The sequence below is a fragment of the Telmatherina bonti genome (assembly GCF_933228915.1).
Source record: "Telmatherina bonti genome assembly, chromosome: 17".
NCBI classification, from domain to species: Eukaryota; Metazoa; Chordata; class Actinopteri; order Atheriniformes; family Telmatherinidae; genus Telmatherina; species Telmatherina bonti.
The window spans coordinates 9,210,216-9,229,775 of NC_136615.1; the positions used below are offsets into that span (position 1 = coordinate 9,210,216).

At 39.0% G+C, this 19,560-nt stretch overlaps 1 protein-coding gene across 1 annotated transcript; it reads right to left on the reverse strand.

Annotated features, from left to right (window-relative positions):
- Positions 1 to 1,658: 1,658 nt before the first annotated feature.
- On the reverse strand, positions 1,659 to 19,560 carry gpat3 (glycerol-3-phosphate acyltransferase 3). The gene is made up of 13 exons (XM_079257259.1): positions 19,463 to 19,560; positions 18,087 to 18,258; positions 17,890 to 17,956; positions 14,185 to 14,473; positions 11,088 to 11,162; positions 10,574 to 10,663; positions 10,378 to 10,471; positions 10,186 to 10,301; positions 8,803 to 8,858; positions 8,626 to 8,711; positions 8,417 to 8,545; positions 3,721 to 3,800; positions 1,659 to 2,109 (listed from the first exon to the last, which is right to left on the reverse strand). Exons 2-13 carry the CDS (start codon positions 18,228 to 18,230, stop codon positions 1,980 to 1,982), a joined length of 1,356 nt encoding a protein of 451 aa, XP_079113385.1. The 5' UTR covers positions 18,231 to 18,258; positions 19,463 to 19,560; the 3' UTR covers positions 1,659 to 1,979.

A 19,560-nucleotide genomic window follows, 5' to 3' on the forward strand; every position in this document is an offset into this window, starting at 1 on the left:
CATGCACACAATCAGCTGGAAATAATGCCAAATTAGGATTTTTAATGTGAACATTAATGAGTCAAAACAATGAAGTTGTTTCATTTTCACAACCCTACAATGACCAAACTAACTTGATACATGTAGATTATCTACAGTTGTACTCATATTTATTCATACCATTTCATTAAATAAGGAAATAAACAGCTGTCTGTAAATTAAGCTGAAATTGACTAAAGTAATAATAAATAAAAATTTTATGAAAATCATTCCATTATTTTCTAATTCTGGTTCAATAGATTTTTTTTTTTTAAAAAAGCAAACAAATAAGATAATTCATTACATATTCCATCAGTCATAAAGTAATATTTAGTTGAACAATCCTTTAATGTTTCCGCTCCAGTCAGGTGTTTTCTGTTCCTCTCAGTCAGACTTCTGCACCTGTTGACAGGTATTTTGTCCCACTGTTCAACAGAAAAGTCTCTCATTTGTCCAGGACACATTTGTTTGTTTGTTTTTTTCTTTCTTCAACTCAATTAAATGAAAAAACAGTGTCTTATATTACTAAATTATATTTTTGCTAATTTTAAGTTATTGTTCCTTTTTTAAGTCTCCAGTTATTTGAGTGATTGTTGTAAATTCAGCCTTTTCTTTAATGAAAGGGGATGAATACATATGAGCACAACTGTATGTTTACATACCTGGCGACCCTCTTGTCTCACAACCTCCATGTGGGGGTTATAATGTGATCGATAAGGAATGGACAGATTATGTTGTGAGAACATGAAGGCCAATAACCAGGTCTGTTCAGTTAACGTAGTCTAGATTATTCATCATCACACTGATATTTTATTCAAATCACTATGTAAAAGTGTTGCTGATGAATAAATGAAATCTCCTGCTCATTTAATTCCTTCCTGAAGCGATTAATCAAAGATCTTGTTTGTTCGTGTTTCAGACACACAATAAACACGTATCCAAACATGACATTTTTCATTCCAACCCCTCAGAGTTAAACCCAAATGTTCAGAGAAACACGAGAAGCATCGTGACTTATCTGTAGATGGAAGCATGTCCGTTTTTATATTTGTATTTTATTCTTTGCTTCCATATCTTTATATTTTGTCTGTGAGCTGATTTCTCCTTTCTTTGGCCCGTTTTTATTTTTACTGATGCTGAATTTATTGTTTTCAGCAGAAACATTTTACTGTCACATAATTAATAAATGTCTTGATTTAACAAAAACCTGGTGAAGACACACTAAATGTTTCCACGTAGATTTTACTGACTGTCACAGTGAAGAATGTCACGTGATGCCTGCTCACATGTTCTTCTTGCTTTATCTTCCTCCTTGTATTCTTTCGTATCCTGCTGAGTTTATGACCCTTCATCCACATGATCAATTGATAACAAGCACTAGTGTTAATCTTCCAGCAACGTCACTGCTGAATGAAGTTAGGAGAGAAGCTCTGCAGCTTCCTGCAGCTTAAAAAAGTCCAGAAATAATTCAGCACCAAATCTAAATACCAGGAAATCTCATTCAAACCAGACTGAGTGCCAGATATGTTGAACTTTTAAAGGCTTTAAAGAGTTTTCTTTGTGTTTTGAGTGTGTGCATTCAGAATAAATCCAATTTTATTTCCCGTCCTGTAAATAAAAACACATAAACAACATTTTGATTCATATTTGTTTAAAAAAAAAACTGGTTTGCTGTAATAAAAAACATGACATGTCACTGGGTGCACGCAGAGAAAACTGTTCATTCCTGATGATGATGATGAAGAGGACGAGGACAGGATGATTGTGCTGTCTCACACTGCCTCCTGCTGGTGGACACACACTCCTACACACACATTAAAAAACTGATTTAAATGTCCGATTGTTTTTTTTAAAAAAACATTCAAATAAGATTTTTACAGCAAGTTTCAGAGTTCTGATGAGACTTCAGCTTTCCGTGTCGGAAACTGACATCAGAGATTGATTTTATCCAGGTTTATTGATCATCTTTGGTTTTCTTTGCACGTTTCTGGGCTGTTGATGCCGTTCTGTCCCACAATGATGCTGCTGTACATCTTCTGCTGCTCCTCTTTAAAGCAATCCTTCACCTTGCCTCGTTTCAGTCCTCCGTCCCTGCAAAGCAGACGAAACAACGTTCCTCTGTTTAAAAGTGATGCTAAAGAAACAAGGTTACAGTCAATCCAATGATCTGATTCTTATTTGATTTGTGTTTTCAGAAACATTTCATAGAAATAATCAGAGTTTAAACATCTTCAAAGCAGCTTTGTTGGAATAATTCAAGCAGAATTTAACTGATCTGATCCACTCATGTTTTATATTGAGCCCATAAATGTGGTAAAAATGGTATCAGACAAACTACCAAAACAAACACACGGTCAGTTTGGTGAAGCAGTTTTTTGTTTCTATGCTTTTAGATGTTCCTGAAGTTGCTTTCATGATGTTTTACAAATATTTATGGCATTTTTTTTTTTTTATGTTTGTCAAGAAAAAAAAAAATTCCAGTCTTCCAGGACCGGTATCCGCCAGGTTTTTGTTGTTTCCCTGCACAAACACACCTGAATCAAATCAAATGCACCCAGCAGCTTATTGTCAACCTATTCATTCATTTCAGTCAGGTGCGTTGGAGCATGGAGACAACAGAAACCTGCAGGATACCGGCCCTCAAGAACTGGAGTTGGACACCTGTGTGTTACGTAATCCTTCATTTCATTGCAGGGGTGGGCAACTCCAGTCCTCGTTAGGAGTTTCCCTGCTGCAACACACCTGACACCTATTAGACTTAATTAGCAAACTTGTGCAGAGCTTGAAGTCAAATTCTGCACAAGTTTGCGAATTATCCATTGATGTGAGTCAGGTGTGTTGCAGCAGGGAAACTCCTAACACATGTAGGACTGCAGCCTGGAGGACTGGAGCTGCACACCACTGCTTTATTGTCTTGAATAACAAACATTTTCTGTGGCATGTCATTGTTTTATTAGCTTTATTTTTATATTTATCCATTAATCTTTCTCTCTTCGTTCATTTTCCTTTTTGTTGTATTTAACCTCTTCCACCCCAAGGGTATTTTCCAGGTTTTGGCTTGAAAATGACATACACAAATACAATTGCATATTTCTCTGTGATTATACTCTCTACATAAACTATTGGTATCAAATTAAAGCTAACACTTCTGGGATTTTCTCAGAAGGGACATCATCACCACAGATGTTGCCATTTTATAGTATTTGAAGATGGATAGTGAGGAAAAAAAATCTTTTTCTGCACCTAATATTTTTTGCATTTCAAAGTATATAAAAGCTTTAAAAATTCCTAATGAAGACAAAAACACCCAGAAAACTATTCCTCAACATGTGGACAGTATTTGTGCAAAGCTTCATGGAGATGAAGTGAAGCACAAGAAAGTTACAGGGGTTTTAGAGAAGAGGAATTTTCAACTCGGCACAGTTTGACACCATGAGCAAACATTTAAACTTTTTTGGTATTGAAGGGTAGAAATGACCTAACTTAATTTACAGGTCTGAAAAAGTTGGTTCGTAAAGATTTTTAAGGAATAACTTCATTATTTATCACCCTATGAAAGTAAAACCATATGAACCATACTTCTTATTTGAATTTTTGTTAAAAAGTGCAGTAAAACTAAAGTGTGTTTAGTCACATTCCACCACAGAAAAGAAGCAGAATATTCTGGAGTAGTCTGAGTATTCAGCGGCGGATCGTCCTCACCATGCCAGGTCCAGCAGTCCTCCCTGGTGAGCGATGGCAGATTTCACCCTGTTGGCAAAGTGAGCTGCATCTTCACCATCCTGCTCGAAGTAACACACAAAATATAAAACATCAGACAATCTGAAATGGCAGCACCAACACTGTGTAACATTGCTGTGAAAAAAGTCAACAAACACAGATTATTAGTCTGACAGGAATGTCATGTTTAGATAAAAATTCATCCACCCATCCATTTTCTGCCGCTTATCCAGGGTCGGGCTGCGGGACACCCGCCCAAGCAGGAACACCTAGACTTCCTTCTCCCCAGCCAGATTTACCAGCTCTTCCCAGGCCAGCCGAGGTCATCGAGGCTCAGATCTACCACAGATCTACTACACCAGGCAGGACTCCAGGCACAGACTGTGCAAAGAAATCCCTGTAACAATCCAGCACCAGCAGGGTGCAAGATACTGGCAGGCAAAGAATACATGGAGCGCCATTATCAAGTAGTACACAGAAACATCTGTGCAGAGTGTGAACTGGAGACCTTCAAGTAGGCCCTTAGACCCTTAAGTAGGCCTGTCGCAGTAAGTTAATAAAAAAATGCACGCAATAAGCTTACCGGGTGCAACAATTTCAATTTGTCTTTCTTTCCTCTCACCCAAAGTGAGAGACTGAGCAAGTGGCGCATTTGTTTTAGGACAATATTAACTAAACACTGCAATACAACAAGCTTCTATCGCCACTTAAAACACAACCATCATTTGCAGTTTTCCCAGCAGGGGAAAAAAGACCTCAACAAACAGGCTAGGTCCATCTTCCCGACAGTCTACGATCACTGCAGTGTTTAACCGACAGTTTAACTACCCACAGGACAGCGCAACATGGCGTGCACTCAGACAGCGTGGTTGGTAAAGCGATGCTGCCCTTTAATATTGTTAAAAAGGTGACATTTTGAAAAATGTTGCAAGCATTTCACAGCCAGTATGAATTGTTTCCACAACTTTACAATGATATGAAAAATGAAATACTGAAGGCGATCAAAGACATTCAATTTTACCATTCCACCTTCTTCTTCTTCTTCTTCTTCTTCTACAGTCATTTAGCAGACGCTTTTATCCAAAGTGACTTACATATGAGTGAGAACAACACAAGCACGAAATCAAACAGTAGAAGACATCGTAGGAAGATGCTAGTGGACTGTCCACTTGGATGTGTAGCTGAGTAAAAATATGTTTTATTAAAAAAAAAAAGAAAAGATAAAGCATTAAGAAATATCAATCAGTTATTATGAACATTCTTCAAACCTGTGATACTTTACTGTCAAATGGCTTTTTTTAAAATAATTATCAGGCCCTTTACTTAACATTGTTATCAAAGTTCCTAGCAGCCTGTTGTTGTGAGGGGGGCTGTAATTAGTGGTACACCACAGCTGCATGTGTGACGTTTTGCAGCTTTGCGGCAAAAGCTGGGAAACTTTTGTATGGGTAAGACGTGTTTCAGTGTTGTCTCTCTCTTTAACAAGCTAACAGTCTAAAAATGTTTTGCTTTGGCTTAGACGCCTTAAGAAAGTAAATATATTTTTGCTACTCTTTCTTTTAGTTTGTTTTTTATGAGTTTTGGTCGGTAAAAATGACCGTTATTGTGACTAAATGTGCTGGGGATTTTCCCACGTTCCTCTGACCTGCTGCAGGAGGCGGAGAGAGACCGTGCTGTTGTCTGCGTCTGAACTGTGCCCTCTCATGTTATTCACAGGTGCGTGTTAAGTTATGAAAGTGTTGTTTGTGACATATTTTGTATCTTATTGTTCTGGACTGCACTTAAATTGGAGCTAAATATGTGATATGCTGGATAAAGGGTTAAAAGAAATTTTAAGTTGATCTTGAAATATAGACTTTATGTGAGGAAGAAATTAAGACATTTGAGTTTAACATTTTATTTCCTTGTATATTATTTTGATTTATTTTTGTGTTGTTTTTATTGACATTTTCTTTGTATAATATTGTTTAAAGTACTTTGATGGATTTTTATTTAATTGTGTATGGTCTTTTTAAAAGAAAAAAAAGCTGGGAAACTTTTGTTTGGGAGGTGAAGAGAGACTGTGCCGTTGTCTGCGTCTGAACTGTGCCCTCCCATGTTATTCACAGAATAAACATGCAGATCCCGATACCTGGTGTGACCTTATTGTTTGTCAGCAACCATTCAAGAGCCGTTACAGATGCAGATCCTTGCATGAAGTGCTACAGGCTTTTTTTTGTTTTTTTGTTTTTTGTTTACTCCCTTCCCACCACATAATGTCACCTATGTTACAATACAAAGATTTAATACCATAACGTTTGTTGCAAGGAACTGGGCTAAGTTCTCCAACTTTCCAATAAATACAGCTATACTAAGTGTTGAAGTGCTCCTTGAAGAGCTGAGTCTTCAACTTGCTCTTGAAAGTAGACAGGGACTCTGCAGAGCGGACAGAGTTTGGGAAATCATTCCACCATCGTGGCACAACAGAGGAAAAGAGTCTGACTGGTGATTTAGTCCCACGTTGTGGTGGTAACACGAGGCGTCTTTCACTGGTGGAACGTAGCTGTCGAGAGGGAGTGTAGGTCTGGATTAGGGAGTGAAGGTAGACGGGAGCCGTTTGAGTTATTGTTTTGTAAGCCAGAAGAAAAGCTTTAAATTTGATACATGCTGTGACCGGAAGCCAGTGAAGAGCGATTAGCAGCGGAGTGACATGAGCTCGTTTGGGTTGGTTGAAAACCAGATGCGCTGCGACATTCTGGATCATCTGCAGAGGTTTAACAGAGCATGCAGGCAGACCTGCTAGTAGGGAATTGCAGTAATCGATGCGTGAGATGACCAGAGCCTGAACCAGAAGCTGAGTCATGTGTTCTGTCAGGTACGGTCTGATTCTCTTGATGTTGTAGAGAGCATATCGACAGGCAACTGAGGCAACATGGACCTTAAAGGTCAACTGGTCATCCACCATGACACCAAGATTCCGGGCAGCAGGGGTAGGAACAAGTGTGACAGAGTCAAGCTTCACACCTTATTGCGGATGTAAGGAAGGATTGGCTGGACAGACAATGAGTTCTGTCTTGGACAGATTGAGCTGAAGGTGGCGAGCCTTCATCCATGCCGAGATATCAGCAAGGCAAGCTGATATTCTCATTGAGACAGTCGTGTCATCCGGAGGAAAGGAGAGGAAAAGCTGAGTGTCATCAGCGTAACAGTGGTAGGAGAAGCCGTGAGAACTTATGACTGCACCAAGTGAGGAGGTGTATAGTGAGAAGAGAAGAGGGCCGAGCACCGACCCTTAAGGCACCCCTGTTTTCAACTCATGTGAGCTGGACACTTCTCCTCACCAGGATACTCTGAAGGATCTTCCTGAGAGGTAGGATGAGAACCAGGAGAGGACAGATCCAGAGATGCCGAGCTCAGAGAGTGTGGAGAGGAGAATCTGATGGTTCACGGTGTCAAAAGCAGCAGACAGGTCCAGCAGGACCAGGACTGAAGATTGACCAGTGGATCTGGCAAGCCGGAGGGAATCGGAATCGGTACTTGACCTCTGGTCAAGTACAAACATGTCCCCTTATATGAGCTGACCATAGACTATGTAACTGTGTTACATGGAGTTTAGAGACCATTTGTTCCAGATAACCACACCAAAACCCCAGGAGAAATTCTGATCTGTTTTTAGCAGACTGGGGACTAGTCTGCACATCAAACTAAATGTTCTTTAGAAATGAAAGTTTATTCATCTACTTGCATTATTATGACATTAACGACAATAATTGCTTATATTATCATCTATCACAATAATTTCTTCGACAATTAATCGCATGGCAAAATACCATGACAGGCCTACCCTTAAGTCCCAATAAGAGACACCTCCCAAGGTGGTGGGGAATGAAAGGGCTAAGATCCTCTCAGATTCAAACAGACAAGATGGTGGTGGCCAACCAACTGGACATAGTGGTGATGGATAAGCAGCAGAGGAAAGCCATACTGATTGATGTATCCATCCCCAAAGATGGAAATATCAGGACAAAGGAACATGAGACACTGAAGAAGTACCAAGACCTCAAGGAAGAACTGGAGACCGTGTCCACCATGTTGGAGAAATGGCTACAACAGATACCTGGAGAGACATTGGGGCGGCTGTAGCTCAGGAGGAAGAGCAGTTGTCCTTCAACTGGTAAGTTGGGGGATCGATTCCAGGCTTCCCCTGAAATGCCGAAGTGTCCTAGGGCAAGACACTGCCCCCCGATGTGCCTATTGGGGTATGAGTGTGTTGAGTGAGTGAGAGAGTGTGTGTGTGTGTGTGTGAATGGGTGAATGTGACAAGTAGTGTAAAGCACTTTGAGTGGTCTGTATGACTAGAAAAGCGCTATAGAAGTACAAGTCCATTTACCATTTACATCAGACATCTCCATCCAGAGGAGATCAGTCCTAGGAAACAGCTAAGATACTGAAGAGGACCCTGATAGAGGACCCGAGCTTGAGATGAACACCCCCGCCCTGCCCAGAGAAGATGGGAGGAAAGAGGTTTTTTTTTTTAAATCCTGCTAATTGCGTAATTCAAACTGCATAACAATCATATGACCGGCTCCATCAGCTGCTGTGGTTCCTCATTTCTGATCCACTTCACACAGATGTGTGTAAAAGTCTGAGGACTCTTTGTTTCTGTGTAACGGATGAGTGACTTCAGGTTGAGGTGTACCTGTATGGTCATGGGTGGGAGGTACCACACGTTGACAACGATGGCCCAGCTGGTCATCATGCGCAGCAGGTAGCTCACCATGTTGTATTTGCTGCTGTTCCAGAAAGCATCACCAAAACGAGGGTCGTACTGAGACACACAGACACAAAACTAATGGTGAGGGAAGAGGAACTTCTGAAAACATGTTTGGCTCACTGGAGCTTTTCTACCTTTATAGCCACCGGATAAATCGTCCCTCCAATTTCAAAGCTCCCCTTCTTGAACATCATTACTGAAGTGTTGTTGATGCAGGTTCCTAGTAGAAACGGAAAGAGAAATAGAAGTCATTCAACCATAAAACCACCATCATCATCCTCCTCATGTGATGAACATCAGCGCACACTGACCTTCAGGAAATATGAGGATGGGAAGTTTGGTCTTCGCTGCAACGTGGGCTCTCAGCCTACAGAGAGAGGAACACGAGTTGTCATGGTGAAGAAGCAGAAACGGCAGCCAAGGGATTGAAGACCTTTAAACTTCCTGTTCTGATATTTTACTGCCACCATTAATCTGAAGTTCACTGCTCCACTTTACAATAAATGAGTTGTTTTGTTATTAACATATAAGCTGCTTTTTCTGTTTTATCCATGTTCACTGCTTTTATGTTAAAAGGCCTGAGGGGTCTGGAAGTTCATACTGGGTCTAGATGACACTGATGTATTTCGGTACCAAATCATTCAGGGTCTTACAGGCCAGAAACAGAACTTTAAAGTCTACAAACGAGTGTTAAGACCTCAACTGGACTGATGTGGTTCGCTTCTTTGGTCTTAGTGAGGACTTGAGCAGCTGAATGAGTTTTGAATGAGCTGCAGGTGTCTGATTGTTTTGGCAGAACCTGTAAAGACGCTATTATAATTATCAAGCTGACTAAAGATTAAAGTATGGCCTAGTTTTTCCAGGTCTTGCTGAGTCAACAGAAATTTTACTTTAAATTTTAATATTAATTTTATTTTGGATATATCCTCAAGAGCTGACTTTGTGATTCTCATAATGTGTTTTTCAAAGTTTAGGTCTGAGTCCATCACTACACCCAGATTTCTGGCCTGGTTGGTGGTTTTTAGGTCTGAGTCCATCACCAAATCCAGATTTCAGTCCTGGTTGGTGGTTTTTAGCTCTGAGTCCATCACTACATCCAGATTTCTGCCCTGGTTGGTGGTTTTCCGGCATGTAGAATGAAGTTTTGTGGTGACCTTCAATCGTTTCTCTTTGGCTCCAAAAACAATCTTCTCAGTTTTGTTCTGTTTAACTGAAGAAATTTTAACCACATCTAGTCATTAATCTTCTCAATGCATTTACCAAAGGCCTGTACAATCTTCATTCTCCTGGTAACATTGTAATATAAATCTGCAAGTCATCTGCATAGCTACCTTGAACTCATGTTAATGGGAACACGTAGATGTTAAACAGAAGAGGCCCCAGTATGGAACCTTGGTGAACACCACATGTGATTCTTGTCTGCTCAGATGTAAAGTTACCTATTAACACAAATTACTGCCTGTTCAGTAAGTATGTTTTGAACCAGTCTAGTACAGCCCGCCTTGTTCTGAACCAGTTTAGTACAGCCCTATCTCATTCACCAGTTGTTTGTGGAATATACCGTGTCCAAGGTTGAAGTAATATTAAAGGTTCTGCAGGTTCTTGATGCTACTAGGGTTTCTTTGCTTCACACTTCCAGGTGAAGCTGCCATTTGAAGGCCAATTCAGAGCTGTTATGTGACATACAGCCTCACCTGCTGGTCACAGCATGTCGGTCTTTCATCTCTGACCTCTCAAACCAAACATGTGGGCAAGATTTCACCATGGACCTCTGAATGACGCCCAGCAGACCTCCATGAATCTGCCCCACCTGTGAACAGAGCTGGATCAGAACGCATCCTCGCTGTCACTCCCATTGAGCTCATTGCCGTGGTGATGATACTCACCATGGCGTAGCAGCCGTCATTGGCCAGAATCACAACATCGATGGGCGTGGTGTGGTTTGCAACACATATTCCTCCTTTCTGAGGCCAGTTCTCTCTGCAGAAACATGAGGAAGATGTTTAAAAAGAGCTGGAGGAGATTTTCTTTTTATTGAGGAAATAATCAATGCAGTTATCAATAAAGTAGAAGCTTACTGACTTGTTGTGATAGTGGATGGTGGCTGAGAGTCCTCTGGCACAGATCCTGTAGCAGGTCAGGTGGACCAGTTCACTCAGCCAGTTCTTTGCACTTACACACACACAGAGTAAATACATATATTAGTAAATAATATTTACTATACAACACATTTACTATAATTAATTTTTACTACTACAAGGCCAATAGCTTTTTATGTATTTAATTATCATCTATTTGCATTGTTGCATTGAGCTTTGTTGAGTTTGCATTTCATTCCATACATGTTTGTAATGCATTTAATGTATCTATCTCTACTTGTTTTTTTTTACCTTGTTTTTTATTTGTATATATCTGTTTCTTTGTTTTTTCCTACTTTCTACTCTTTGCCTGCTACAGGGACTGCAGATGGATGCACTAAGCTGGTGCAGTGCATCTATATTCATTCTAGTCAGAGTTTAATTTCTTTACAGTTACATGACAAATGAACCATATTAAAATAATAAAAACTTCAATGAATATTATAATAGGGCTGTACCTGCTCTCAGGCAGAAATCCAACCAGTGTGGTTCCAATCACGAGCCAAGACAGGCCTATAATGGCCAGAGTGATCCTGAAAGGACACAAAGTTTTCTTTCAGATGGACTTTGAAAGCTTACTGACATCCTCATGTCAGGGTTTGTGGTTTTATTCATCATTTTTATGACTTATCACAGTGCAGAAGCCCTGCGAGCATCTCAGATGAGCTCCAGCACACTTAACTGGCACCACACGAATGTTCCAACTGTGTCACACATTTATTACACACTGCTTGGCCAAAAACATAGTCACCATCTGTATTTAAAGAAGCAAACAGGTAGGAGCTTCCTGTTGGATAATTACTATATGGGTGATTATCTTTCAGCGAACAAGTGATTGGTGATCACTTAAATGGTCTCTGAAATCATTTTTTTAAAAAGCAGTAGAACTCACAACTAGAACTGGACTAGGACTGAACAGGAATAGCAAAAAAAAAAAAAACAAAAAACAACAACAGGAACTAAAGGGACTGAACGGCTGTGTGACCAGCAGAAAACCACTAACCAGTGAGCTTAACCAGAGAACATGGCTTCAGTTTGCTAGAGAGCATAAAGGCTGGACTCTGGAGCTGGAAGAAGGTCATGTGGTCTGATAAATCTATATTTATCCTGTTGCAGAGTGATATGATCAGGGTAGGAAGAGAGGAAGACAAATGATGCAGTCATTGTGCCTTAAGCCGACTGTACAAGTCTGGAGGGACAGTCTGTGATCTGGGGCTGCTGCAGGTGGTTTTGTGTTTAAAGAAGGAGGTCAGCTGACTATTTATATATATATAGTAGATAAGCAGGTTATTCTACTGTTCCTGATGGCACTATGCCAAGTAACATTCATGATTTAGATTGTGAAAAAGTGGTTCAGGGAACAGGAGACAACATCTTCACACACTGACTGGCCACCACAGAGTCCAGACCTGAACCGCATTGAGAATCTGTGGTGAAGCAGGCTTGGTGCCGTAGTCAGATTCCCATCATTAAGACAAGATCATGGAGACAAATTAATGCACCACTGGATGGAAATTGTGAAATTGCATCAAAACAATGCCACATCGAATGCTGTTGGAATCAAAGCTAAAGGTAGTCTAATGAAATATTAGACTTTTTTATTTTTGGAGGTGACTTTTTTTTGGCCAGGCAGTGTATAATCTGGTGCCTGGGGCAACAGCTAGAAAACATCACTACAGCCACTGACTGCTGTTCAAAAAGAGCAACACGGATCATTCACAACACAAAAGACTAAACAAATCTATTATCCCTTCAGTCAAAATGATTAAAAATGACCAAAATTGTGGGTTTTACCATGGTCAGTGAGAATGTCGTATGTACACACACGTAGTTCAGCGACTTTTGTCACTGTAATATCTTTCTGCTGTTAAGTCTCTCTGCAGGTATGTTTGATAACAGTTGTGTGTGTGTGTGTTTTCTCTTTGCATATCGTTATTACTTCACTTTATATAGCTTGTTGTGCTGTAACACTGTAGTAGTTTATATTGTTTTTGCAAATACTGTTTTTAACAGCTTAGACACACTTTTCCTTTCTCTTTCATTTTTTCTTTCATTTTCTTCTCTTTCTTTTCTCTTTTCCTTTTCCCCTGGCTAGGTCTAGCACTGCCATATCAAGACTGATGATGATTTCAATAAAAATAATAATAAAAATATTTAGAATATCAGGGGCAGCCATATACATGACATTAGTTTATTGACAGGTGAAGGATTGAAACGCGCTGCTGTGGCATGGATTTTGAGGGGAATTTCAATATTTTTGCCAGAAATAAAAGATTTGGGATGAGTAGGAGTGGTGAGCGCCCCATAGTTACGGGCCGTCACCATAGCAACTGATTCAGATAAGCTGTCTTTTAACAAGTGATTGAGAGAAACCCGCTGTAGCTTTACAGTGGTTGTTCAGCATAAAAACTACATTGAGGCCAATGTGAAATAGTTCCTATACTTTAGCATATTTAATCAGTGTTGTAAAAAAGAAATACAAATTTTTTATAAAATATTTACTGCGTGAGACCACGGTGTAAGTGGATTAAACAACTCGGATCCACGCATTAGACGGTTTTAAAGCTATGATGTTCTAGACTCCGCGTCGTGCATTATAACTGTCTAATGCACGGCTCCTCATTGTTTAATCCTTACATATCAAACAGTTCAAATAATGTTTAAAGCTCAAAATAATCTATTAACAATAAATATACAGAAATTATTCACTCTTAACGAAGGAGATTATGATTTGAGGGGAAAAATTAACTTTAATATCAAATTAATACGTACAACCAGGACAGGTTGTTGAGTTTCCGTCAGTGGGGTGAGACTATGGAACTGGTTCACAACGTAGCTTAGAAACATCCAAGCAGGAAACACAAGAATGAGGAAGGTGATGGATTACACTAAACGTAATGAGGATCTGGGTTTTCTTTTACTTTCTTCAGTTTTACTGATTACTTTCACTTGTCTTTTGGATGTGTTTGTGTGGACACACCGTATGGGAGGGTGCCTCTTTGCAGTAATTATAAGTATGTATAGGTATGTTAGCGATATTATACATGTGTACATGTATTTGTGTGTTTATGTATGTTTTTATGTGTGTATGTAAACACACAGACAGAAGTATATGTGTGTGTGTATAAACACGACCAGGACATATGTATTTATATGTAAAGTGCTAACAGATATTAACACCTAGACATGTTGAAACCAGGACGTTTATTTTATTGTGATACATTATTCATGTAGAGGGGGGAGGAGCTTACAAGTTATTATTATTATTTATTTATTTGTCTATCTATTTATCTATCTATCTATCTATCTATCTATCTATCTATCTATCTATCTATCTATCTATCTATCTATCTAATTAATTAATTCATATTCCAAATGAAAATATCAAATTAAAAAAAACATGATTACTCAGTATATCAGTCAGTTTCTGTACTCGGTGAGGTTCAGCCATTACATGAATGAACGTTGGAGTGAAGGAAGTTGAAATCTGGGTCGGTTCCTGCTACATGCTGCCTCTGTGAGGAGGTGGGGGGGTCGGACTGACCGGAGACTGACCTGAGAGGAAAGAGGATGCAGTACCGCACAAAAACTCCAAGACCCCATATGATGGTGAGGCGGAGGCTGATGTAGCGGAAGTTCTGATTGGTCCGTGTCAGGAGGTTCCAGGAGGCCAGCTCCTCGGAGGAGAAGCGCTGCGTCACCTCATCGTCCACGATGCTCTCCAAACCCTTCTTACAGAAGTACATGGCATCGCTCAGAGAAAACTCTCCTTCTGCCAGGGGCTGAGAGCGGCGCAGATGCCCCATCTCCTCCTCCATTGAGCCCCCCGCTCGCTCTATGATCCCTGGAAGACAGAACACACAACAGTCAGGCTGCAGCTTCATCCTGCTTCTCTAGCTCAGCGTTCATGTTTTACAGGCTGAGAAAGCAGATTATCAGCATTCTCACTTGCAGCATGTTCACAGACACATTTCTGTCATCTAAAATGACCAAAGTGCCAGTTTTACACTGGTAAAGTTCACCATTGTTGCTGAAGTTAATTTAAGAAACGAGTTTAATAAAGAAACAATAGAATTTAGTAAAGATACACAGCTTACTTTATTTGTTTATTAAGTCACATTAGTGTCTTAATCCCACTTCAGAATTCAATAAAAGAAGTAAAAAACACGCCTGAGTTCACATAAAAGCAGTGAAAAGTTCAGGATGTGATATTACAACATGCTGCGTTACCATAACAACTCATATCTGTGTGTCAGCTGCAGATACAAATTTCACTTCTCCACCTTATTCAACAAGTTGACCATTTGGGTTTATATAGAAGTCTGCTTGGATTCTTCCTCTTGCCTTTGTATTTACAGACAGAGTGTATGTTGTCTGCTAGAGAAAAACGTTTTCCTTAACGTCACCTGGAGACACCGTCGTCAATGCAGAGACACAGAGTTCAAATCCCCGATTGACAACCTGAACTGTATCTCTTAAGTATTAATAAAGGTTATTAAATTCAGTTTACACAGAAGCAGCTCTGATCAATGAAAGCGATTGTTGTTTCCTTCCTTTGTTTTTGTTGAGCAAATAGAGAAATTACACGGCTAACGTGCTAACATACATGCTAACAGGTATTAACATGTAGACATGTTAATATCTGTTAGCAGGTAGAAGAGTAGTACTGCAGGGTGTACGGTGCTGCTGTGCAGTTGTAATAAACCTGTACTAAACCTGATGAAAAAAAAAAAACTAGAAACACAACCAGTGTCATTTTTCTTTTCCACTGGGGAAGGACTGGGCAATACGACCTCAAACCAATTTCAGACAAAAAGTATCGATAATGGTATCGACGATACTTGCTCTGAATTTACCTAAATTAACTGTATCGCCCACGTTCACATGAAAGTTTTATTCCCTTTTAATTGAGAATAAAAGTGAAATCTTTAAAAAGATTGAAAAAGACCCTGTAAACATCTAATTCTGAATCACTGAACTTTCTAAATTAAACTCAAATCTAAAGTAAGTGGCTGGTTTGGAAACATGTATGATTCTTCTATCATGCAGATACATGTATATACATTCATTCATTTAAATGAATTCTGGTCATTACGTCCATGTTCGTTCCCTCGTCCTGTCGCGATAGCGCTCATTTTCCGTGCTGAATGGTCGCCTGAAGCAAGTGTTTGACTTGAGCTGAGACTATTCATTTATTTGGAGGCTTAGAAAAAATGGATGTAATGAAACGAGTTGATGGATGGAGGCAGAAAAACGCTGAACTTTCTTACAGTAGACATAAATACATCACATCTGCCCCCCTGTCCAGTCAGAACCCACCCAACCCCCAGAGTGTAAAGTTAAATTTAAAGTTAAAGTTTCCCATGTAAATCTGAGTTCAGAATGACTTTTTCCATGTTAATGCGAAGGAAAATATTTCATTTCTGAATTATTTCATTCTGAATAACTTATTTAGAATTAAACATTCAGTCGCTCCACTGGACTGCAGGTTTAACACATGGCAGCAGAAAGTTTCTGTGTGTGTTAGTGATCATGTTAGACTCCGTGTGGACTCCAAGCGGCTGTTTGGCTAACGTTATGCAATCTGCTGTTGCATCATCATCCTGAGACGAGCTGTGAACAGCAGCCCTGCATCCGGCAGAGCAGCTGACCAATGTGGAGGCCCTACGTTCCCCTCATACAGCGTCACATGATCTCTGCGTGCAGCTGAAACAAATCCCTCATACAGCAGGACACTGTGTACTCACACACAGGCAGGGAGCTGCCAGAGACCGCCTCATGCCTGTCACACAAACCACTTCTCCAGTTGTTGCAACTGGAATTTTCACGTCTGACTGTATCCAGACGCAACTGTACACAGAAAATATATAAATCTTCTCTTTTTTCAAGCTTTTAAAACTTTTAAAAAACTTTTTCAGAGTTTGAACTTGTGCCTACACACATGCAAAAGCAGAATTTCTGAAAAGGTTTGAGTAAAAAACACCAAAATGTCTTTAAAACCGCAACTAGGGCGGGATTTTAGTGACTCGCGCGCCTTAGGTAAAAAGGTTTTAAAATCTAGGTTTGCTGATTTTTGGACAATTATTAAAATAAATCAGATTTAATGAGAGATAAAAGCAAAACAAATAAAATCAAAAGCTTAAAAATCACTTTTAAATTCAAGACCTTACTATATGAAAAAAACATTAATAAATAAATAAACATAAAACTTGCAATGCCTTTATTCATTCAATAAAACTTTTATTCTTTAATAAAAGAGTTCTTACTTTGGATCTTTTTCTTTTTTTTTTTTCTGAAATACAACTAAAATTCGTGTCTTCTGCATATTTTCTACAAATATTTGTCAATTTAGTGATTTTACTGATAATTCTTTTTCTAGTTTTATAATTTTATGGTAAAAGCATTTATTTATGTATTTCAAATAAAATTTTAAATGTAAAACACTTTTCATTCATAAAGTTTCATGAAGTGTTTTATGTAAAAACAGTTTTGGCACATTAAAATCCAGTCTTCATTTTTTTATTCATTGATTTCATTATGATTTTATTATTTGTATTTTCTTTTGTGCTTTTTTTTCTGTAAAGCTTTTAATGTTTCATGTAAAGCACTTTGAATTGTCTCGTACATGAAAGGTGCTGTACAAAGAAACTTGCCTTGCCTTCATGCACCAAAGTAGAAAAGCCAACAATTATTAAAACAAACAGCTGATAATAATCTCTCTGAAACACACACACACACACACACACACACACACACACACACACACACACACACACACACACATGACAATATGCATGCACCCACCCACCACAACCACAACCATCCTCATCCTCTTTCTGCACTCTAACCTGCTGTCTCTTTAACTGTTTAATAATAATGTTATTATCATCTTTATTTAATTTTCAAAAAAGTTTAAACTAGATTATTTTGTATTTTAAGAATATCTTTTCATCCACATTTTCTCTGAAATTTTCTCTTTTTTGCCAAATTTGTTTGTTTTACATTTTTCTTTATCTAAACATATTTTCTTCCTTTTTTAAAAAATGTATTTGTTGATGTTCGCATTTATCAAGAATCTCAGTGTTTGTCAGATGTTATTACTGACTTTATGCAATTTTCTTATTGATTAGTTGATTTACCAAAGTTGCAGATGTTTTGTTTTCATGTTTCAGGTTTTGTTTTATTGTAGTATCACATAATACCGTCACTTCTTAAATACCCTGGTTCAGTTGTTGCATAATTCTAGCCGAGCAGACTCACCGGTTGGGAGAGGGACTGGGACACTGGGCTGCTCCTGCAGTCCTCGCTGGATGCGAATTGTTGCCCACTAAAGAAAAAGAATTAAAAAACAATTTCAACACACTGCTGCTCATTTCCCAACTCACATATGAAGTAAGAACCGAAAAGTTCCCCTGAGGACAAACGTTTTGCATCGGAAGGAACTGAACTGAAATCACCTCCAGGATTTTGACCAGGATCTGGATGTAGACCCCGGTGACCCCCAGAGAAAGGCCGAACATGGCGGGCAGCATGATGAGGAACAGCACCGTGAACATCCACAGCTGGAAAACAGCCAAAGCCAGACTGTACAGGTCCTCCATCACTGCAGCTCCAAGGTCACCTCATCGTCTGCAAAGAGTTCAGACACGACTTCACGCTGAAGCATCACCGTTGTCAGACATGATGCGATAACTCCGTTTCCTTCAGATCCTTCAACATTCAATGTGTCAATCATTCATCAACACAATTTAATGTAAGTAAAAAACATGCAGATCTAATTGTCTTCATCTTCATAAAAGAGATAATCTGACATTTTCCTGCAGTTTTCCTGGAATTCCTAATCAAATAAAGGAAGAAATGAGCTGCATAATTAGCCGATGATGCAGCTAATGCTTATAAACTTTCCCTGTTTTGTGAAATAATAATATTTCATGTTAACCAAATAAAAACACATCACTGTCACTGTCAGGATGCCTGTTTGACACTTCACCATGTCATGGCTCACAACCACCAAAGGTCAAAAATGCTTTGAACTAAATTAAAGATCATAAATCTCTGAAAGAACAAATGATTCATAGATGGAAAAAGAACAAGTTCAATTACAGAAATAAGTTGCTGGAAGTCAGTTTTATTTTCCAACAATTAACTCAAATTTATAGCTATTTTACAAATAAAAAACATTAAAAAATAAAGTAATATATGTATGTTTTAAGACTTTTGTAAAATATTTCTAAATTATTTTGTGTCTATGTAAATTTACTTGATTGATTTTAGGTTCGTAAATAGAGGATTTTCCCTTTTTTTTAAACTCTATGTAAGGGGAACTTTTCAGACTGTCGAACCAAAACACAAAATCTTACCTGAAGGAGAAATTAGGTAACACATATATGACGATAGTCTGAAGTAAATTTAATTAAAAGTAGAGAAATCAAACATAAACTGTTACTGTAAAACAATAGGATTAAAACAGATTAACATATTTAGCCAAAATGATTCCGTTATCTAATGCATTTTAACAGAGCTGCATATAAAGTAGTTATAAACTCCATTTCTGCCTCCTCACACAGTAAAAAGATGCTTATAGCTTAGTGCAACAATAAAAAGCATAAATAATATAATTACATAAAGCAAAGTTACATTTTAACAACAGAATTATCAGAATATTGGTATTAATGATCCACATTAGTCTCAGAAAACTCGCTGCAGGGTAAATGGAAACCAGCTTCCTGCTGTTCCGTTAGTCCCAGTTGCCGCTACGCGTCTGAACGAACCCGAACCCGAACCAGTGAAACCGGGTTCCGGGGACACATGCAGGTGAAAACGAAGCGGATACCTGACATCGGTCACGAGCGTGCAGCTGGGACGGAGGATCTGGATCTGGAACTGGTCCTCCAGGATCACAACCACGTCTGACGGGCAGATGAAGCCACG

Excerpts from the sequence above, each read along its gene's own strand:
- gpat3 (XM_079257259.1), bottom strand. The coding sequence starts at position 18,230 with ATGGAGGACCTGTACAGTCTGGCTTTGGCTGTTTTCCAGCTGTGGATG. Across the intron at positions 10,472-10,573 it reads ACCATCCACTATCACAACAA|AGAGAACTGGCCTCAGAAAG; the intron begins GTCAGTAAGCTT and ends ATGTTTCTGCAG. Across the intron at positions 8,546-8,625 it reads TTTATCCGGTGGCTATAAAG|TACGACCCTCGTTTTGGTGA; the intron begins GTAGAAAAGCTC and ends TGTGTGTCTCAG.